Source organism: Psilocybe cubensis, chromosome 5 (assembly GCF_017499595.1).
Source record: "Psilocybe cubensis strain MGC-MH-2018 chromosome 5, whole genome shotgun sequence".
In the NCBI taxonomy this organism is placed as follows: Eukaryota; Fungi; Basidiomycota; class Agaricomycetes; order Agaricales; family Agrocybaceae; genus Psilocybe; species Psilocybe cubensis.
The window spans coordinates 574,251-596,315 of NC_063003.1; the positions used below are offsets into that span (position 1 = coordinate 574,251).

The 22,065-nt window shown below is 46.5% G+C and overlaps 8 protein-coding genes across 8 annotated transcripts; 3 read left to right on the forward strand and 5 right to left on the reverse strand.

The window, feature by feature from the left end:
• Positions 1-251: 251 nt before the first annotated feature.
• JR316_0005655 (uncharacterized protein) lies at positions 252-960 on the reverse strand (the record flags this gene model as incomplete). The annotated part of the gene is made up of 2 exons (XM_047891411.1): positions 252-595; positions 651-960. The coding sequence occupies 2 exons, from the start codon at positions 958-960 to the stop codon at positions 252-254; spliced, it is 654 nt and encodes a 217-aa protein (XP_047748760.1).
• Positions 961-4,413: 3,453 nt separating this feature from the next.
• JR316_0005656 (Glutathione S-transferase) lies at positions 4,414-5,319 on the reverse strand (the record flags this gene model as incomplete). The annotated part of the gene is made up of 5 exons (XM_047891412.1): positions 4,414-4,477; positions 4,545-4,645; positions 4,705-4,819; positions 4,889-5,091; positions 5,149-5,319. The coding sequence occupies 5 exons, from the start codon at positions 5,317-5,319 to the stop codon at positions 4,414-4,416; spliced, it is 654 nt and encodes a 217-aa protein (XP_047748761.1).
• A 1,634-nt stretch (positions 5,320-6,953) lies between these two features.
• Positions 6,954-8,513, forward strand: JR316_0005657 (uncharacterized protein; the record flags this gene model as incomplete). Its single annotated transcript, XM_047891413.1, has 2 exons — positions 6,954-8,311; positions 8,369-8,513. The coding sequence occupies 2 exons, from the start codon at positions 6,954-6,956 to the stop codon at positions 8,511-8,513; spliced, it is 1,503 nt and encodes a 500-aa protein (XP_047748762.1).
• A 2,444-nt stretch (positions 8,514-10,957) lies between these two features.
• On the reverse strand, positions 10,958-12,259 carry JR316_0005658 (UPF0014 membrane protein; the record flags this gene model as incomplete). Its single annotated transcript, XM_047891414.1, has 6 exons — positions 10,958-11,471; positions 11,531-11,609; positions 11,681-11,786; positions 11,846-11,880; positions 11,939-11,971; positions 12,034-12,259. 6 exons carry the CDS (start codon positions 12,257-12,259, stop codon positions 10,958-10,960), a joined length of 993 nt encoding a protein of 330 aa, XP_047748763.1.
• Positions 12,260-13,122: 863 nt separating this feature from the next.
• Positions 13,123-16,000, forward strand: JR316_0005659 (uncharacterized protein; the record flags this gene model as incomplete). The annotated part of the gene is made up of 3 exons (XM_047891415.1): positions 13,123-13,621; positions 13,687-15,273; positions 15,327-16,000. The coding sequence occupies 3 exons, from the start codon at positions 13,123-13,125 to the stop codon at positions 15,998-16,000; spliced, it is 2,760 nt and encodes a 919-aa protein (XP_047748764.1).
• A 1,319-nt stretch (positions 16,001-17,319) lies between these two features.
• On the reverse strand, positions 17,320-18,662 carry JR316_0005660 (Cellulose-growth-specific protein; the record flags this gene model as incomplete). The annotated part of the gene is made up of 8 exons (XM_047891416.1): positions 17,320-17,339; positions 17,398-17,487; positions 17,543-17,611; positions 17,678-17,729; positions 17,793-17,886; positions 17,957-18,088; positions 18,152-18,240; positions 18,450-18,662. The coding sequence occupies 8 exons, from the start codon at positions 18,660-18,662 to the stop codon at positions 17,320-17,322; spliced, it is 759 nt and encodes a 252-aa protein (XP_047748765.1).
• Positions 18,663-19,542: 880 nt separating this feature from the next.
• On the reverse strand, positions 19,543-20,448 carry JR316_0005661 (Pyridoxal phosphate homeostasis protein; the record flags this gene model as incomplete). Its single annotated transcript, XM_047891417.1, has 3 exons — positions 19,543-20,060; positions 20,110-20,176; positions 20,224-20,448. 3 exons carry the CDS (start codon positions 20,446-20,448, stop codon positions 19,543-19,545), a joined length of 810 nt encoding a protein of 269 aa, XP_047748766.1.
• Positions 20,449-20,879: 431 nt separating this feature from the next.
• JR316_0005662 (uncharacterized protein) lies at positions 20,880-21,890 on the forward strand (the record flags this gene model as incomplete). Its single annotated transcript, XM_047891418.1, has 4 exons — positions 20,880-20,986; positions 21,117-21,372; positions 21,423-21,608; positions 21,660-21,890. 4 exons carry the CDS (start codon positions 20,880-20,882, stop codon positions 21,888-21,890), a joined length of 780 nt encoding a protein of 259 aa, XP_047748767.1.
• Between the last annotated feature and the right edge of the window lie 175 nt (positions 21,891-22,065).

The window sequence follows — 22,065 nt, forward strand, 5'->3', positions numbered from 1 at the left end:
CGTAAGATTATTATGCAACAAAGGTCTGGTATGTACAAGTGGGGCGACGACGGGGGTATATTCTACTCAAATCAGCAAAACAGCACAAGAGCAATATCTACAAAGAGAGGTATGATACACCAAGAAAACATGATAGCAGAGAGTCCAGAGATAATGATACAGGTAGCAAGAAAGCACAAAGCACAGCAAGAAAGCGAAGCAACAATGACAGCACAAACGCAAGAAAAAAACACCCGAAGAACCCAACCCAATCACAACCTGCTCACGCTACGCTGGACAAGTTTATAGTGTTTGCAGAGCTTTTTGTAGACGGGGTCTGGGAAGCGATGGTGGAGGAATCGCTCGAAAGCCAAGTTGTTGATGCGGCAGTAATGCTCGAGGATCTCTCGAAGAGCGGCATTATGAACAAGTAGCGCTGGCAGGGGCGCTAGTTCATCCTGTTGGACCAGCTGGTTGGCCACGGTGGCAAGGTCATGACGTCGGGTGACAAAAGGAAGGATGGAAGAGTGGAGGCACCGAAAAACAATGCCGGCGCGTTCACGATCCATGGCCGCACTGCGAAGGTGCGCGTCCGCATCGGAGTCCACAGGCCAGGCTGCCAATAGCGGATGAACGACGTCAATTAATGGGAATCGGCGCAAGACGCGCACCTGGTACACAAGGCAACATTTCCACCCAACCCCCCATATCCACCTCGCTATCCTGCTCTTCCTCCAATAGCGGTGCGCGGTCGCTGTTGTCTGGCTGCGACATACGACGATGTAACGGAATGGTGTCCTTGTTGTCGACACCGAGTGCGCGTCGCAGTTTGCTGGAACCGGCCTTACAGAACTTGGCAAGGACTGTGAAAAGTCTGCCAGCCCATACAAGGATGAAACAAATAATGAAAGCCAGGGCCTTGGTGAGGTAGTGGATGAGCTTGCCGTGCAAGCGAAGGTCAGAGGTGATAGTGTTGTGCATTGAAGAGATGTGGTGGTGGTGATGATGGGTATTGCAGAACAAGATGTGAGTGCGAGAAATTGGGGAAAAAATTCAGTTTTTATTTCAAGGAGCTATAGACAAACGTTGGCAAACGATATGGCAACACAGGTATAAGTTAGCACCACTAAACTACTTGTTCTAGGTGGTATATTAATGTGCCAAATGAACATGAACAGAGGTATGGTGGGGCAGCAGGCTCAAGCCAAAAAAATGATGCCATGGGACGCGTCTAGACGCGCCCTCCAACGCGCCCTTCAACCCATACAGAAGGCCCAAAAGGCCCCCTTTAAAACCCCCCTCGTACTCCGTCGCTGCCGCCGCCGCCGTCGTCGTCGTCGTCGCGGGTGTACTTGTCCCACCCATCACACCCTCCAACTCGCCTCCCACCCCAAACGAAAGCCCAAACGCCCCCACCCCACTGCCCCACCCCTCCTGTTCCGTCGTCACCCGCCCTCGCCCACTCCGCTGCCGTCGTTGGCACCACCGTCGTCGTTGGCACCACCGTCGTCGTCGTCGTCGTCGTCGTCGTCGCCGCGGGTGCCCTCGTTCCACCCATCGCACCCCCTCCAATTCGCCCTGCAACCCATAACGAAGGGCCACAAGGGCCCCAACCTATACCCCCCCCTCCTACTCCGTCGCCGACGTCGCTGTCGTCGTAGTCGTCTTCGTCGGCGGCGGCGCCGTCGCCGCGGCTGCCCTCGTCACCCATCCCACACCCTCAAACCGCCCTGCAATCCATAACGAAGGGCCACAAGGGCCCCAACCAACCCTCCCAACCCCCCTTCTACTCCGTGGTCGCCGTCGCCGCTGCCGTCGTTGGCACCACCGTCGTCGTCGTCGTCGTCGTCGTCGCCGCGGGTGCCCTCGTCACCCATCCCACACCCTCAAACCGCCCTGCAACCCATAACGAAGGGCCACAAGGGCCCCAACCTATACTCCCCCCTCCTACTCCGTCGCCGACGTCGCTGTCGTCGTAGTCGTCGTCGGCGGCGGCGCCGTCGTCGTCGTCGTCGTCGTCGTCGTCGTCATGGGCGGCTGCCCCTCGTCCCACCCGTTCTCATCGCCCTCCATCACATAGAACCCATGCCAAGGGGCCCCAAGGCCCCCAGGCAATGCCCCCCCCTTCCTGCTCCGTCGTCGTCGTCGTCGCTGTCGTGGTCGCCGGCGTCGTCCTCGTCCTCGTCGCCTCCCACCCCTCCCAGACCCTCCAAACCGTAACGAACGCCCAATAGGGCCCCCCAATACCCCCTCCTAGTCCGTCGCCGCTGTTGTCGTCGTCGTCGTTGGCGTTGTCACCGTCGTCGTACGTCGTTGTCGTAGTGAGACCTCGTCGGTCGTCGGCGTCATCGTTGACAACGATGACGACGATGTTAATTATAAAAAAAAGATTATGTAACGTATGGACGTATCATGACTTACCGCATCTCTTCCTATATCAAAGTCTCATGGTCTAGTGGTTAAGCGCTGCGTCTTTTTAGCTGAAGTCGGTGGTTCGAACCTCGACCAGGCCATTTATTTGGCGCGCGGACTACAAAGGCTACGGGCCTATCGTAAGTACCGCGGTATGTCGCCTTGGCCTTGATTATACTATCTTCGTAGAATACCGTATGTCGTGAATGCAGTGTATTAAACATATGTAATGAAAACATATCATGTAATTGAATTATGTAAGTCTACTAAGTACTACAAAAGCTACTGGTAAGTGCGGTTAATACGGTGTCTACGGTAATATAGGTGTAAGCTACTGAAAAAAACGTTTCCCGCTGATGTACTCGGAATCCTATTCATCGCGAAAACCGCCAAAAACATGCATTGCCTTTGTACCCTTTTAAGGTAAGTCAGGAATTAGCCGACCTTACCAAGCCAATCAAAACATTTGTTGACCTTGGATTGCCTTTGAAAGGTTAGTGAATTATTAACTGATCTTTGCTTGGGATTTTAATATCTGTTCTTATTGTAAGTCATAGCAAAATATTTCAGATGTATGTATAATCAGAGAATTATAAATTCTACCTTATTTTCCAATATAATTATATGCTTTGCCTTATATTGTGTTGTAAAGCTTTAGAAAAATATTTCCTTGTTAATGAAATCTTACCTGAAAATTGAAAGGCAAACCAATATCTAGATTAGTAGTGTAGGTTATTCATTGATTTTTAGTTATTATATTGATTGTTCAATATTTATAACCACGGGGCGCTCCTCACTGCTCAGAGCAAGCTCAGAGACAAAGTTCCGTGAGAGATCACATGACATAGAGTCAGACATTGGGGCCACGGAAATTGGGGACGGGGACTCTAAAAGACCGTCGCACAACTCAAAACAACTCTGTCAAGGCTTTTCACTTCCCCATCTTCAAGAAATTAAATGGTAAGAATTTCTTCCTAACTTGTGAGATTCCTGCCGTATAACCTCTAGCAAGTATACAGTTCCAACAGTACTAGCACACATGTGGGACTGGGTTTGGCTGGTCAGATAGTAAGTGCACATCATATTCTGTACCATCTATTCCACAATGTACTCATTTTCAACACGAAGGTGACCGACTATCTGATTCTCGCACTCGGTCTCGTTCTTGCACTTGGTCTCATTCTCGCACTCGGTCTCGTTCTCGCACTCGCACTCGCACTCGGTCTCGTTCTCGCACTCGCACTCGCACTCGGTCTCATTCTCGCTTTTAGCGTAGTTTTTTTGCTCTGCTGTTTTGACTTCTACAGTAGCTTTTTTTACTACACGTGTATTTGTATTCAGTTGGTTAATAAGCAATTTGTACATTTCTGGATACCGGCGGCCAAGCCAGAAAGAGTGAAATAAGATTCATTAATGAGCGCACATCTTTGCAAAGTTACCCAGCTTTGCAAGGGCAATTAAAGATTTGCCCTGCCTTCAAAGGTCAACTAAGAATGACCAAAAGTTACAAAGGATTCGCAATGTTGCTAATTATAACGTGTCCTTACTTGTAAGTGCTTACAAGTAAGGCCATTTATAATCTTTGTGTCCTTAGTGCCATTTGTTACCTTTATTAGCAATGTATTATCTGGCAAACTTATGGCGGTTTTCGCGATGTTTTTGTGTAAGTTGGAACCAATCTGAATATCGCGGCTATCACCAGTTCCGCCTAGACTCGTGAGCAGACGTTTTTAAAAAAATCAATAAGCAGAGTTCCGTGTATATTTAGAGGTTGTTTAAAGGTCCGATTAGAGTCCTTGTGGTGTTTGCCTTCCGGTGCCGCATCTAGACTGGACGAATCTAAATATTGAGTTTCAAAGGTTTTTCTAAGACCGTCAACCTAGATTTGAGAGTCCAGGCACCTCGGGGTACAGAGACTACTGCCTGCCAAATCACGTTGATTTCTACAATCTAATATTGAAGAGTCCGCAACGATACATTGCACACTATTGCCTGCAGTTTACACGATTAGGTAGCCAAGCTTCATGGTATGACTCCGTCCTTAACAGACTGCCATGATTCTCGAGACGAAATATCATTCCACCATCTAAATAACATTGTCAATAATAGAAGATCAGGTAATCTAATATATATATGCCTGCTGGAAAACATACCTGGCGACGTTGGGCCTTGTCGGAGAATCAAGGCCTGATGCTCCAGCGTCCTTAAGCAACGATCCGTATGGAAGGTGATACAAATCAGCGAGAGTTACAGACTGTTGAATATCATTGTCATGATTTGGAAGAACCAGAATACAGCCGACGGAAAGCATACGTTACCGACCAAATATTTCTGTTTGCTGAGGATTTTTTCGTAGACATCAAGCTTTGTCTCGAGAGTCGCAAGAAGTTTGTCAGCAAGCTCGACGTTGCCGACTACCCCATACTTTCTAAATAAACAAGAAGCAGCGTAATCGACATGAATACATGCACGGTGATATAACAAAGGTTCACGTTACGGCTTGAAAACTTTTTCGACTACAGCCTTTTCAGCATATTCATTAAAATATGCCTGCTCTATCGAAGATGCCTGTTGAAAAAGTGCGTAGGCAGCAAAATCGGTAAAGTCGGGTATTAACCCAGGGGTTCCTTGGTTAGCATACTTGGCCGCAATATATTGGCAAATAGCCCTGCTTTCATAGAGGATAAACCCATCATCGTCCTGTATGTATAGATCAGACTCCCCTGAGGAGAAATGCGGTAAGTAAGAAATGCTTACTATGCAAGGGACGACACCGAAAGGTTGCTTCTCAAGAAAATCTGCGGATTTGTGTTCTCCTTTTAAGAGATTGACTTCTTTCAAGATGAATGGCACTTGTTTTTCTTTGAGAACAGTCGCAACGCGCCAGGTGCAGGTTGTCATAGGGTTGCCATAGAGCGTTAGGACCATTGTGTAGAGAGCGTCACTCCGGGGTAGGTTACAAGAGGCAAATTTCAGATGGAAAGGAATTGAATAAACCATCTCTTTTTAAGTGAATTTGGTTGCTAACATACAACTGTCATATCAATAACGTAGAGACAATATTGAGCGGTTTGTCACAGAATTACCGTCATATATATCAATTCGGTCAGAGGCGGTTTGGAAAAGTCAAGGAGAACAACTACCATTGGTCGAAAAATGATCTACTTTTTTGCTTCTTCATCCTTGCTTGACCCCTTCGTCATCTTTCCTACGCACATGGTTTCAGGAACTCACCAACATGGGAATTTTCTTATAAAGCTGTAGTGCCAGACGACGTTGAATGCAGGTCTAGTTTGCCCATGCTCACTAATCAGGACAAGGAGTACTTGCAAAGGTGTTGGCAAGTTGTCAATTTTGACATCTGCTGACTGTGTTGTATTACGTGTTGTTAAATGTACCCAAGAAAGGCAAGAGTGTAGAAATACGTAGCGCTTGTGGCACTTGTGCTATATTTTGATACCAGAGAAAAATTCTGAAGCTTATTCTCGGTCGTGTTGTATGAGTAAAATACGATCAGTAGTCCATGTAACATTGTGAGTTATTCTACGACGTTAATTGAATGCAGTGTCGGACTAATCTCGGACCCAGTTGAATCGGAGATATTGGCGGCACAACGGCTTGGAGAACGGCACCACTACCATACGAGCCACCTTCTCACGCTCAACAACACCTCTTGCCCACAAACTTTGTAGTATTTTACCTACCCATCGATTTTGCATTGTCAGGATTGCATTCAACCGCTCGCCCAAGAGTTATATCAAGCCACCAACACGCCAACGCCCAAAAGTATTGATTAAATGAACATGCCGATGACGGTTGACGCAGCATCCAACAATTCGCTTCTTAGTTCGCTTTATCGGTCAAGGTGCCTATATTTTTTTCTGCAGTTCTGACCATTTCTCTACCACCTCCATTCGCACCTCTGCAGGGTGCTTTATCAAAAGCAAATCAAGATTTTACAGATGTCTATGGCTTTCCCGAACTGGGGCTCAAGAGCCTTTGGGTTGTTATAAATGGGAGGTGGTTAAATTTGAAACAAGGTAATACGTATCATTCTGTATGTACCCCATTTTGATATTCTGTTATCTGCAAGGCCAACGTTGACTGTTCGTACCCATCTCCTCTTATTTAGTCATTTCTCTCATTTATGAACCACCGATTATGCGTGCTTCTATACGGTCTCAGCTAGTCTCGACTCGGGCCCTAATTATCGAACGGCATTACCAAAACCCGCCAAAGCCAAAAGGCAACTAAAGCCGGATATTGTGCATCAGTAGCTGGTGAATCTCTAAATTTTCTCGGTCTCCGACCCTCCTTTGTTGATGATAAGTCATGCTATATGCATGTAGCCGCCGAAAAACAAGCCTGTCAAGTCCGTCGACATCCATTGGCAGTTTCTCGAGTTTGACTGGCCCATGCCTGGCCCGAATTAACTGTTGATGATAGGATTTTATGTCCGGAGCGGAGGCTATTTCAGACGTGGAAAGCTTTCTTTATATACGAGCGAGCAAGGTATCTTCCACCTTCCGTGTCCTTTCCACCTCTCCACCCGCTTTGAAAACATGTACGATACTCATGATCTGAGACATGTCGAAAATATGCTCGACAGCCTCCCTATCACGGACGAAAACGTAAATTTAACTCTCAACATACCGTCTCAGGAAGATATTGTGCGGACGCGATGTGTTTCTCTCGACGTTCAAAATCAATCCCAATCTTCGCTCCCGCTCATCCATCGAATGCCAGACGAAATGCTCGGAGAAATATTTTTGGCTTGTCTCTCACCACACTGCACTAGGGAAGCACTAAAGGACCAAGATCGCCAATTTCCCATCCTACCTATGTTTGTATGTCGTCGTTGGAGAAATGTTGCTGTATCAACGCCAAGATTATGGACACAACTTGACATCGATATCCCGCGAACAAAGCGCGTATCGCTTCGTCGTCAGCAAATTCAGGATCAAATCGCTAGGTCTGGAGTGTGCCCGCTTGATGTGTCTATTTGGTTCCCGGAAGTATGTGGCCGTCAATGGGAGGAAACGGACGGTCCGCGTTACGACAAAGCCAACCAGCTTACGGGGCCTCTGTTCTCTGAACAGCATCGGTGGAGGAGTGTTCGGTTAGAGGGTGCTTCGCAGATTACAGAGATACTCACTCAACTAAACCCTTCGAAGTTGACGGCGCTGGAAGAAGTCGAATTGAATTTAGACGGAAAATTTTATTCGTCACTTCCAGCAGACTTCCTTCAGGCTCCAAAATTAAAGCATCTTGGGCTTCGACGACGTCTTACAGTCCCCACCATTTTGTCTACGCCATGGCATAGACTGATACATCTCTCGTTTACAGTTTGGGAGATGCCCGACTCATCTCCTACACAAACGCTCGCTGAGATGCTCGCTTTATGTCAAAATCTCACAAGTTGTTTCATCCGTTTATATGGATGGGTTTACCGAACCCCAGACACCACCGAATCAGACCATTATCCTTTGATTCGACTCCCGAACCTCTCAACGCTCAAAATATATGAAGGCAAACCCTCTAGCATCCATACTTCATGGGACTTACCTCGATTACGCGACGTTGAATTCCATGTCACCGAAGTGATTCCCCCACACGACCAAAGCGCATCCCTCCGCGCGATCATCGAGCGTACAGAAGGTACCATCCAGAAATTGACGACTCAGATCGACATGCACAAGCAAGGTGATCTTATTGGATGCCTTGATCGCTGCACGGATCTTCGGTCACTGGTGCTAGAGCTTCCTCCGCCAATCCATGTTGGCAGTCAGGCGGGTTGGGGGTATGCCTTAGCATACCCCACTGAGCCGGAGGGACTACCGCATGACGATCTGTTGGAGTGCTTGATGCCTGGCCACGGACCAGGAAATACAACGAGGTGCCCTAAGCTGGAGAGCTTTCGGTGTGAACAAAAGGGGGTGTTTTCAGATAATATGCTTTTTGATTTTATTTGTTCTAGATGGTGTACGGAGCGCCAGGATGTGTCCAAACTCAAACACATCGTTGTCAATTTTGGGAACGATTGGAAAGAGACCAAGATGCTCGAGAGCCTTGAAAAACTCTCGGCATTTATTGAGGACGGACTCGTCGTAGAATTTCTGTAGTTTATGTTACTTATACAAATAGAATTAGTAGAATTTTAGATTTGTATAGACTTGCTCTACTTTGACCATCCGGGAAGATACGATAGTTGTCGTCACTGCCATTCATATATATATATATTGGCATTCATTGAAGAAATTGTCCACATCACATCCTGGTCCAGCCGCACTATGGTAGAAGGAACGACCCCAGAATCCACTGGATTAATAACTATTACCAATGGCTTAGGCCTAAAGTTTCTGCCAAAGGAGGGGTACCAGTGCTCTTCGCGGTATCTCGAAAGTGGATGTGATCTATTTTTAGAATGGTGAGACTTGGCGTCCCGAGTGTGCACGTTGCCCCTATTTGCCCCCTGAATCAGGCTAGGTTGTTCCCTGTATTGAACCTTCTCTGCGAGTATTGAATTGAGAACATGCCGGCTAAGAAGGTGCTGATTGGGTTCGGTGTCGATGTTGACGCTGTTGCTGGATGGTATACTCCACAAAATAGCTTGATCTGTGACGCCTAAAGCTTATCAGATCTCGTTTTCGATTCTTCATGTAGGCTTGGATCTTATGGAGGAGAGGACTCTCCGCTTGATATTTCCAGGGTATGCGTCCTTGTAGTTACTTTGCGCTGTACACCCCTGACACCTTGCACCTTTTAGGGAATGTATGCCGGGGAGGTGGGATCTCTTCGTTTGCTCAAGTTATTTAGCAAATACGGCATCAAGGCAACCTGGTTCATCCCTGGTGAATAATCGTCTCCAGTTAAGCGCCAGTAACACGGCTTATTGGAAAATAATCCTATCAGGCCACAGTCTTGAAACTTTCCCTGAACAAATGAAAGCAGTACGCGATGCAGGCCACGAGCTGTAAGCTACGAAATTGTTAAGTCGCGTGGCTCTTGGTCGAGTTAACATACGTGGTAGGGGTCTCCACGGCTATTCGCATGAGGTGGGCGTAAAGTCTATGGTGATAATCGCACTATGACAGATGTACGTCAAGAACCCTGCCGCACTGACTCTTCATCAACAAAAAGATATCTTTGAACATACCTACAAGTTGCTTACGGAGTTCAACAATGGCATCCCACCCAAGGTGTGAATGAGACTGGTGATTGTACATTCACCAATATGAAAAGATCTTTAACAGGGAAGTGTTGCGCCATGGTGGGAAACGAGCAAGGATGGTACCAATGTTCTTCTTGACAAGGGCATCGAATACGGTTCTGTTGCTTCAGTTATAGCCATGGCCAATTTTCCTAATTATATGTTCGCAAACAGATCATTCGAGCATGGCCCATGAGTAGGTCCAACTCTTTCTTTTCCAAGTGTCGCAATATCTATTCAAATTTGTTTAGCTCACAGGCCTACTACATGAGGGACGCAGATCAGTGGACCAAGATAGATTACACTGCAAAGGCAGAGACGTGGATGAAGCCACTCAAAAGGGGTAATGAAACGGGCCTCGTCTGCATTCCTGCTAACTGGTGCGAATTTAAAAGATTCAGTTGGGTAAGAAAAGTCACTGACCAATGATCATAGGTATCTCGAAGATTTAACTCCCATGATGTGGGTTATATATACATTTTCTATTGCTTGACACCGCAGCACCTGAAGCTAATAACATCTCGACTATAGGTTTATAAAATCAAGCCCGAACTCCCATGGATGGGTAAGCCTTTCAATTAAAACGACGGAGCACAACTGACTGTTCGAGCACAGGTAAATTCCAGAGACGTTGAGCAGCTTTGGAAAGATACATTCAGCTATTGCTATAGGTAGCTATAAAGCTGATTATTATTAGTAAATAATTCGTTGAAAGGTCTGAACCAAGGGAAGAAGAAGAATTCATTTTTCCTATAACAATTCACCCTGATGTCAGCGGGTGAGTGGCATTTGGCTCTTCCCTATAATCCTACCTGATGATATGACGTCCACAACAAGTCGACCCCATGTCCTTCTTATGCTGGTAAGAAAGTGAACGGGATAAATATTTATTGGACGAATGATTGACAATTTTTTAGGAACGCTTTATCGAATGGGTAAACACGCATGAAAACGTCCATTGGGTTCCCATGATAGAAATGGCACGGGATTTCAGAAGGAAAAACCCACCTGCTCCCAACGCAAAGATGCCTGTTGGTTTTCAGCAAATAATCTAGTATGGGCTGCACATTTGAGAGATTGACGGATGAAATTTGTACATCATTACTCAAGGAAAATATACATGTAACCAATTTCACAAAGAATGTCAGTTTTTGACAGACAAAACACCTCAGAATTCCCTATTCATTGGCTCTTGAGAGTTTGAAGACCATATCACGCTCCATTTAGTGCATAGAGCAGTTCTATTAGCCCATATAATCCTGTCAGAGATAGGTAGATATTGCTATCAAATTAGTAACCCTAGAGAATGAAGAAAAAAGCGCCCAAATAATATTCCTCCCTCATGAAATAAAAGAATTAAGCCAATAATCTCTGTCTTTCGTTCGGCGTTCCATCCATGCCATTGTCATTTGACTTCAATCGTAACACTTGAGATAAATATGCAATAGACTTCCGTAAGTCCCAATTTTTGATGCTGTACCACCTTTTGCCATTGGTCTCTATACGGTCGCTTCTGATCCGGTGTTGATCATCGACGGTTACAGAGATAGCAGCAAATGTGGTGAAAACAGACGCCAGAGTCGTACTGGCTGTGATCATAAACATAATGATCATTTGTAGCTTGGCTGCCTGATGCACCGATGAGCCACCCAGTATGGCACCGGTCATCATGCCTGGTATAGCAATAATACCAAGAACACTGTTTAAAAAGGTTAGTGGGTGTACCTCGGAAAAAATATCATTCGCTGACCTCATGTTATTGATAGGCGGCGTTAAAGCCACCTTGAGCGCTTGTATGACAATTGGGCGGCAGGCTTCCGTCCGTGTCGCACCGAATGCCAGGTATATTTCAGTTTTATCCCTGTTTTCTCTTTACAAACGTAAATCAGGCCACTGTCGGAATATCATTCTTTTACTGAAACTACTCACACAAGTTCTTTAAGGATATAACTAACGGCAATGACAATGCCGGTGATGGTAGCGCCACAAAGCATCCCTACAATTGGAACTATGGACATGCAACGCAATCTATAGTCAGTTACTTTTCTGAGGTTAATAGGTTAATAAGATCATACTTACTGTACTGAATCGGCGTCCAAAATGGGTCGACAGACATGGCGAACCTGGCACCAAGAATAGATATTGGGATCGTCGATCCAAGCATCGCGATCAGGACAGCAGGGAACTGAAAATGGTTATATCAAGCTTAAAGTTTTCCGGGGTAAGGTTAATCGTGTGCCGCACCATATATCGGAACCTACGAGGTGACTTGTTGATCACTGGAAAAAACATATCAGTTAAAATAGACATAAGGTGTTATCTGGATTCTGGAAGTACCTGTTTCGAACGTTCCCAGAAAGTTCAGAATGACTGGGGAAGGGTTGGTTAAGTTAGAGGTCGCACAAGAAAGGGGTAGCGATAGACGGGCTCACAGGCAATGAGAGCTACGAGCCATGGATTTTTGTTGTCAAAGACCTGCTGCAACAGTGTAGCCACGACAGCGAGTTGGCCAATGCACCGTAGCGCCGCTACTAGGAGAGATATCCCAACCCCCAGGCGAAAAATAGTGGAAACTCCAACGTCGAATACGATGAATCCTAACCCAATTGCGACATTCGCCCAAGCCAGCTCGGCTTTATCTCCTGTGGGTTCATCCATGGATAACTAACGCAATAAGAGAATTATTGGATGTTCGAGGTCAGTTCGAAACTTCGAAATGCTGAATGCCTTCACGCGTCGACGCTTCACTTCTGCATCTTGTTGCAAAATTTTCGTTAGAAAATTGCTCCCGTGAAGTCGTTGATATCACGAAGACTTACTCGTACGCTGGTAGAAGCTGACCGTTCGCGAGCAAAAGAGACCCGTCAACCTGGAGACTGACGTGGGTACTTGGCACAAACAATTGAAAAGCAAAGGAACCGTTTGTCCCAGGTGCGGGTAATTTACTTATGTACAGTGCGGACCGATGCCGCCTCTGTACGTCATTGTTGTTGGCCCAATCATATCCTTCGCATTTGAGTGTGATAGTCAAGTCCGACTAAATAGCCGGTGAGCCCCTATTTGGAAATAATTTCCATGTTGAACCTGCACCACCACCACCACCAAAGCTGTGATGGCTGCCAATTTGATTGACGATAAAACAGAAACATCGTCAGTATGCCCTTTTTACAGGTCAAATTATCTTGCTCTACGCGGATTTATCTAGTCAAAAACCAAACTTATGACGCACCAACTTTGAATGCCGTCGAAAATGAAATGGTTAGCGCTGCCTATCCGCTCAAGGTTCTTACTTTTCGAACGAAGCTGACCAAATTGCTATATAGACGTTATAAAAGCACAGCACATGTTAGGCTGTATCGTGATTTTACGATCGTATTGGAACGATCGAGTGGTGGTTGGAAAGTAACATAGGCAAACATGAAGGGATACAAAAGGCTCACCCTCGTCAGCCTTCCTTCCAAACCCGCCCCTTTTTACTTCACGCCAAAATAGTCAAAACCCCCAATCAGTAAGATACCATCATGGGACGCTCGAAGCCTTTGCTTGGATATAAACCGCAAGCGAAAACTGCACACATCAAACGTGTGTATCCCACAGATTTACCCCCTCTCCCCCCTTCGTACGAGGCCGCTGTTACCCACCGCCAATATCAGCAGCAGCAACAACAACAGCAACAGTATCAAACCGCCTATGATGAGGCTCGCAACAGAAACCAATACACACAACACCCCGTTCATGTCGCACACGCCAATCAGTCCACCTCCTCTGGTTACAACCCACCGACTCAACAACCAGCCCCCGCCAATCAGGATGCTGCATATTACAACCCCGCCATGCAACATTCTAGATATAACACACCCGCCTATCAAGATCCCGCTTGTTACGCCCCGCCCGTACAACAATCAACTTATAACGCCCCCGCCGCACAACAGCGCCCACATGCTAACAACGCTCCCGCGTTGGATGCTTGGGGCGCAAAGCTCGCGGAAGAAGAACAACATTACGGCGGGAGTTTCTTTGGTAAGCTCTCATTATTATCACTGCTTGAGTATCGTGGAATATTGACGAATAATACTCATCCCCAGAACCCAGTCATCCCACGGTCTACTCCAACGCGAACAACGCCAGGGGCTCCGACCACGCCAATGGCTACAACAACTTTAACAATGCAAACGCTTATGCTTCGAGCAGCACAAACGTTGCCAACGCCTATGCTGCGCGTAATGCAAGCAGGGCAAACATTTCCGCTACGAGCCGCTACTTCAATGTACCACATAGCGCTCCCATTCCAGGCAACAACGGCGTGAATGCTGGTAGAGTTCCACCCTCGTCCGGCCTTGCGTCAATGGACGTCGACCCTGACCCACTTTTTGATATGAACATTGACGACCCTAATGCGATGGATCTTGACTGCCTCTTTGTCACATATGGCGGTGTCGTTTATTTAGTTCATTCATTGGGTATGGATGTGAATCACACTCCTGTCGACGATGTCATGGCGTGGGAGGCCCAGCAGTCCCAGCACCAGTTTCTGCAGTACCGACAAACTCAAAACAACGATTTACAGCACCAGCAACACCAGCCACAACGTCAACAGTTTCAACAGTCTCAACGACAGCAACGCCAATTATTTCAGCAACAACAACATCTTCAACAGCAACAACTACGTCCACAACAGCAGCAACGTCTTCAGCAACAGCAGCAACGCCCTCAGCAGCAGCATCAGCAGAATCAACAACAACTACGGTCCAGGTGCTCAGGGCAAGTGCGTGTAATCTCTCAACCTGTTCCATCCAGACTAGCACAGCCTATTCCTTCTATCACGCCTACAAACACCACTACGCAGCCAGCAAGCAATGTTGCTTTTACCACTGGGCATACGCTTTCGCGTAGGAACGTCGAACGTGTCGCCGACCGATTCCGCGACCTCCATCTCTCAGAAGTTGGTATTTCTACCAGCAATTCTTTATCAGACGGAAACACCACCGGGGTTGGTGATCAACGCTGCAGTCATCCAGGATCGATGGCTTCTGCCGCGGCGTCGGGACCCAACAGTACCACACCCGAAGGCACGCTTGTTTCGTTCAGCAGCGATGACCTTGTCAATCTTGGAAGCCCCCGACCATCTGTTCTCGGCGCGAGCGGCGTCTGGGAAGATCTAGCTGGCTTGCAGAACGCCTTCATTCCGCCTTCGCCACTGGTGGATGACAGTCTTCTCGTGCAAGTCCCGCTGTCTTCGTCTCCTTACTCCAGCAGCAGCAGCAGCGGTAGCAGCGAATACTCCCAGTACTTTGATCTTCGAGAGCTTGACTGGAGCCGCTCGTCCGCTTCGTCGTCGCCCATGTATCGCGAACAGTCTTTGTCTGGCAGTGACAACCAGCGATCGCCGGCTCGTTTCTCCAGGTCTGCCCAGTGGACGCCCCTATCAAAGAAACTCCAGACCATGAGCAACGTCACTCGTCGGTGTAGGACCAAGAAGCAGAAGAAGATCATCGTGTTGGGTGTTCCCAGAGACACTCTACAGCAAACTCGAAGGAAGAACAAGTTATCATCTTCCTCGTCGGCGCGTACCGTCAGGCCGAAGAAGAAGAAAGCTGTCCCCAAGACGGTTACTGCGACGCCACCCAGCGTCGTCATCGACTCTACTGTCGTTTCGGCGGAGCAGCAACCTGGTAAGTTTCTTTTCTTGCTCTTTTTCTTTTTCTTTACAATATTTTTTGTGCAGAAACAACTCGTACCGCACACGCCAATTCATTGCTTGACGTTCCAAGGCGTTCGGCAAATCCCGCCACTACCCCTGTCAAAGCAATTACCAAGGTCTTGCTCCCTAGACGAGTCCTCGCTGCCAGCATCACTCCGCCTAGCTCTCGAACCGCAATAGAAAACAGGCGCCCACGCAAGACTGTGACGTTCGCTGACGACGTCGCCCCCAAAGCCGTCCCCAAAGCCGTCCCTGCTCCCGTCACACCCAAGGCCCAACCTCTGTTGCCTTCTCTTCCCATCACCCCTGTCAGAGAACCTAGGGTCTCGCGTTCCAGCTCCAACTCATATGAGAAGGCTTCTTACGTTGCTCCCGTTCCTTCCTCGCGCGATGTCGAGAAGGCATATTCTATCGGATGGTGTCGCTATGAGACTACTTCTGAACGCGCGACGCCAGCCACCCCTCCAGCGCGTCCACGACGCGAGCGTGAGAATATTTCTGGTAGCCACCCCCTTTCCAAGGTGCCTCTGGAAAGGAACGGAAAGGTATCTGTAGAGAAGGCCTCATCTCGTACTGTTACTGAACCTCAGCCTGCCAAATGCGACGAGAAAGCCTTACCGGGCGCGTTCCCAGAGGAGCCTGAGGCCAGTGGCCCTACTCTGTTTTCGTGGTTGAAACAGAAGGTTTTGAGGTGGTAAACCAATACGGGTAAGTTCTTTTGTTTACACCTGTTCAAGTACCACAAAAATTGATCAATATTGTGCTTGTTTTCAGTCCATCTTGCTACTTGCTCTGGGTTCGGATTGCTTCTTCTCGGTTTTATGTACTTCACTTCTGCCTCTGGATCTTCTTGTGTCTTTTTGATTTGTGGCTTATTTGTCTCTTCTTTCCCTTCTCTGGCTGTATATGGTTCTAGAACTTGGTCTTTCTCTCTCTTTCTCTGGACTGCTGGGCGCTTTGGGAATGTTACTACGAGTTCATCTGGTTTCATCGCTTGGATACTTGCACTCCTGTGATCGCCTCGCGACTTTTCTTAACCTTATAGGTGGCCAGCCATATACCACCTTTGACAACTGGACTACTCTAGCCTCTCTGTGCATTCCTGGATAGCCTGTATAATCCCCGCCTCTTGTTTTCCCTCCTCTTCGATTTGTCTTTTCGTCCTTCGAGATTTTGGGCACATATTATTATTTCTATTTCTGTTCTTTTTTTATCATCGATTTGGGTATGTGTCTGATTTTATTCGCGCCTCACCTGACTGTCAAAACTAATGTGTCTTCAATGTAGCAATCTTTTCTTTTGGATGTACTGCACTTCTTTCTCTCTCTCCTCATATTCCTGGATCTCTTCACTTGGATCTTTTCTACAATCGAACTGGACTTGTTCACACCTCAATATCTCCTTCTATCTGCATCGGCCTTCTACGACTGGAAATCTCTTCGACATCTTTTATACGACTACAGATTTATCACCCTGAAAATAACCAGAAAATCTCGCCTCCTCGCCTTCGAGCGAGCGAGCCGAATGTTAAAAAAAGTGTTTCCTTTTCTTTCTTTTTCTATCTTATTCTTCTAAAAACCAAGAAATCTCGCCTCGTCGATTTTTGACCAAGCCGAATGTTAAAAAAATGGACCCTGTTCTCTTCAACTTCAGCCTTCATCCTTCAAGCTTCGCAAATAGAATTACAGAAATCCCAAATGTCTCGCCCATCTTCACTATCAATACCCTTATTTTTTTCTACAATATTTTATTATTTTTCGAATCTTCCATATATCGTTTTGTAGATACCACACAGCCTACTGTATATACCATAAATTAAAAATGAATATTGTTATTAGTTTTGTATTCAAGGTCCAGGTCAATCACTTAAAATTCATTGTTCAGACTTGAGACCTTTTAGAGTATGAATATTTGATGTATTGATAATATTGAGCTATGGGAAGGATGTATGACTTGGATGTCAGAGCAAGTATGATTATCCCATAGTAACCGCCTAATGAACTTGCACTTGAGTAGCTTAGTTTCCAGTCCAGACAGCTATTCAAACAAAAGAGGTTCAGTAAAATCACACTTTTTTATTTTTTGATGCACGTACCGGGTCCTGGGACTTGGTAAGTGGTCTGGGACTGGGCAGCAGAGGTGTAGATGTTGATGTTGACACCAGGGTCGTTGGCGCCGTATGCACCTTTGGCCGTAGATATGAGTATACTTTTAAAGCAGAACGGTTAATATATGCGTACCTGGGAAGCTGACGAGGTAGTTGCCGCTGGGAGTTTGTCCTCCTCCGCCAGTAACGATGAGTTGGGCGCCTATCGGGTATATTTATGAGTATGTGCGCAATGTCGAATGCACCGCATTTGGGTTGAGAGACTTACACTCGGGATAGAATTGGGGTGTGTTGGCCTGGTGAAGGGCGAGTAGCTCGTGCTAAATAGATAAAGTTAAAGTTGCTACTTTACCTAATTTCTGTCATGAACGGAAATCACGTACGCGGATGAGGTAGTTGCCTGCAGCAAGAGCAGCTGGGATCTTCGTGGTGTATTGGAGTGTGTCCATAACGAGACCGTTACCCCATTTTCCTTTTCTGAAGAGAACAAAGTCGGAAACCATGTTAGTAGTGGTCCTTTGTAGCTCGTGCGATTTCGATAGCCTACCCAACAGTGCCGGAGATAAGACCGGTCTGGTCGATCTTGAACCACTTCAAACTGTTGCTGTTTGCGGACGAGCAGGGGCCGTTGCAGTTGGCCATGTAGACCATGACGGGGCCTTCCGCGTGTGTCCATTGTCTGAGAGGCGACCAGATTAAGTCAGAATATGAGTCGAACACAGCAGCGGGAAAGATTACGCACGAATACTTGGCGGTGATGGTGCTACCAGCGGGAACGGTGGCGGAGAGCTGGGAGCCGCTGGCCTGGCCATTGTTGTTGCAGCTCAACGACTGTTATTTTTATAGAGGTAAGTGTGCGCGGCCTTTCACTCAAAGACATTTAGTTCACGTACTCCAGAGCTAGTCGACAAGATGCTTTTGACGAGGTTCAGAAGCGTTGGCAATTATTCAATCAGGCTCTGACTTACGGGTCGTAGGAGCCTATTTACATACATGCTGTCAATTTTCAGAGTTCGGAGTGCCTAACGATGAGTGCTTACTGTAGGGGCGTCCAATAGATGATTGGCCAACAGGGGAGTTGTATGGTTGCCATCCTTGATAGTTTTGTCCTGAAAACAAGCTTTGGCTTTGTAAAGACGTTTATAAGTTGAAGAAATCCTACCGTTAATGACATATGCGATAACACCGCCGTGTGCAGCGACCTGCGACACGAAAAAGGAACTCAAGACAGCGATGGACGCAACGTTGAACATAGCTCAGAGGTACTGGGTTTCTTGAGATGTTACAGTTTATGCACGACGTCTTTATACATTTCTGAGATTCAATAACTTCCACATGACGAAAGCGGGGAAGGGGCATTTATCGGCCTGTCGACTGAAAAACTGTGCAATTCGGAGGTTTGACTTCGGTCCTCATGGAGCAAGAACGAGGACGAAGGAACGAATAAATGCCTTAGAAATATCGCCTACGAGATCCGAGCGAGATAGTCTTTGTCCTGGGGCAAGTAAATGGCTGGATTTTCACCGGATATTCAAAGAATGAAGCACTGAAGGAATTGACTGGAGTCTTGTGATCTACATGGTGCCGAGTTGCTTCCGCGACCTGCAGAACGATGAGGACCGCCAAGACTTTGGCGGTAGTCTCAATAACCAGAGTGGCCTTGATACACCTATTCTAGCCAGTTCCATAAAGCCTACAAGCGAATACATGCGTACGGAGGCAATAGAAGCATCCCGAAGAGCTTTGAGACGCATAAATAACGCATCATGTAATGGACAAGCAAAGTATTGAGAGCCAATCAGCATAGCGACACGGCGAATTATAGAACTTCCATTTTGAATAATGGCCGGCCTTCGTTTTGGGTCATTTTAGCATTGTTAGGCCTGTGATGGTAGGAAATCCCTGCCGCCTAAGATGAGTCCAGTATGTAAACTGGTTCAGACCTTGATCCATTTTCGTTTAGCTGAGGAGGGCAATGCAACAGAACGTTGATTTTTATCCCCATTATGCCATTGTGAGGTAGAGACCTTGATCTATTCTGACGCAAAATATTCATCCTGACAAGATTTCATTTATCCTATCCTCGTCTGTGAGTCCCTTATTTCAGAAAGAAAATTGATAGCCAACCAAAAATTATGCGACTTTTTTCGGCCTTTGACCAAATATCCCAGTTCCGACTCGCACAATATCGCTCCCCGCCTTGAGAGCCGCTTCATAGTCGCTGGACATACCCATGCTCAAGAGCAGACGTCCCGAAGTTTTATCTCCCCATTTCTCTCCCACCTGCCCAAAGTTCTGTTCCAGGTAACTGTGCAACAGATCTCTGGTTTCTTTAAGCCGCTCGAAATCTGCATTCTTTTCTGTTTCGGATGCAGTAAGAGATAGCTCCAAAGCACCGATAGTCATCAAGCCTTCCAACTGGAGACTTGGACATTCTGTCAAGATGTGCTTTGCTAGCAGGGCGACCTCCGAGTTTGCAATGTCGGACGATGATGTCAGTGGTGGGATCCCTGACTTGGAGTCTTCACCAGAGGTGTTGATTTGAATCAGGATCCTCAGCGGTGATGACCTATCCGTCGGTAGCGCTTTTTGCAGCGCTGTCGCTGCCTTGATTGAGCCTAACGTCTGGATGCTATACAAATTGGGAATCGCTTTTTGACACAGATTAGACGACAGAAAAACAAGGATAATGTTACTCACAAGCAAGAGTTTTAGCTTTGTTCGATTGTAGGGTTCCAATAAAATGCCAACGAATATCCGCAGGAAGCTATTGAGATAAGTAGGCTTCCTTCTGCATTGCGAAACTTAACTCACCACGCGAGCCTTCTCCTCCAATTCTTTTACGTAATTCTCTCCGAAGTCCAGCTGGCCGTGCTTATAGCATGCAATTATATCAGAGGCAGGCTTCACTTTTGAAACTGCGACCAAAGTAGGAGACCTCGCAGGCAGCGAAGCAGCCTGAATCCTTGCCCGGACCTCGGCTAAAGATTCCAAAAGTTCGGTTGTTCGCTCCTCCGTCGGATTCAAATCTGTGGACATTTTGCGTGAATATCGTCTTTTAAGAATTTGCGTATATCGTGGGTAAGATATGTGACTGAAGTAACTCAGTCTCATATATGTGGCAGGACAGTAAGTAGTAAGCTTACATTCAGATTGCGACGGACTTCAGTGCAACATGGATTACGTAATGTTGATCTTATCAGGCAACACCACTTAAGTAGTCCCGGCGTTACTTTGCTTATGCTATGCACGAAGACTAACCGCATAAATATGAGGGGTACTCTACTTCTTTACCGAAACACTCCGTCACGGTGGGTGGGAGAGGAGCAGAGGTAAGTGATTTCGCTGTCTATCACATTGTAGATTACTGAGGTGTTCAATAGAATTTTTCAAGTTGAATCAGTCTATTAATCCGATTTCTAGACGTTAGATAATAATATCACTGGAATACGCGTCATTCTGTCTATCGAATGCCACCAATCGCCCTCACCTACCCACACGTCGAAGATTGTCAAAAGCGCATACGGGCCTTCTTCGTGGGAGTCTGTTTGATAGACACTTCCAGAGCGAAGCTTGTGTATGTACATGTACATGACTGATTTGATGTTTGTGCTTTAAGATACTTACCTTTAGTACATCACATTGTATTTCGTCAGGTGAGCTACTTTGGTAAAACTCTTAAAAGCATATTAGTAACTCCATTACAGGTGGTTAGACAATGGTCATCCGGTCTATGCATTTACCAGGGAAGATCTTCCCAGCTGGTATCTGACTATCGCCTCAGAGTCTCCGGAGGAGATTCGCTTTATCATCAAGCTTGGTCCTGAAGACGGGAGAGAGCCATCGATCGTGTTTTATCTCCAAGGTCCCCTTATAGGGCTAGGGTTTCTCAAATTCGATGCAGTTGATGCTTGGTTTGAAGAGGAAGAACAGATATTCGTCCACCCACGGGATCCATATAAGGTGCGTGTGTATTTCATATCCATAAATTTAGTTTTCATTAGGTTCTTTAGAGGATCGATGTACTGCAATCTTCGAGACATGTACGCATTGAGGTGAATGGCATCGAGATAGCTAACACTCGTTGTCCAATAATGTTGTTCGAAACTGGACACCCGATGAGGACGTATATCCCGAAGACCCACACCCGTCTTGACCTGTGGGTGCCTTCCGGACACCAAACTACGTGCCCGTATAAGGTAGGGGACTCTCTTGAGTATACATTCCGGCTGTTCTTACTTGCATAATAGGGAGTTGCGACACACTTCAATATCGTTTTATCCTCAGGAGAAACGTTCGAAAATGTTATGTGGTCTTACACCAATACGACCTCAGAAAGCGCCAATATAAAAGGGTTAGTAGCTTTTCTCGACGAGAAAGTGGATGTTTGGATAGACGGAGAGCTTCAAGAACGCCCAGAACTCCCATCAACTCCCCAAATTGTTCAAAAAAACACGAAACAGTTCGCAGAAAACTTTTAAATATATTTGTAATGGCATTGTACCTGTGCCAACATCGAAATGTTTGGTTAATCTTGATAGAACTAAAGTACTTTGTTCAGCCAAACCTAATAGCCTGAACACATGCTATATCGACTCCTCATGCATCATGTCTTGATTTTTTTTCTTGAGTGCTCAACTGGAATTGTCGTTACAA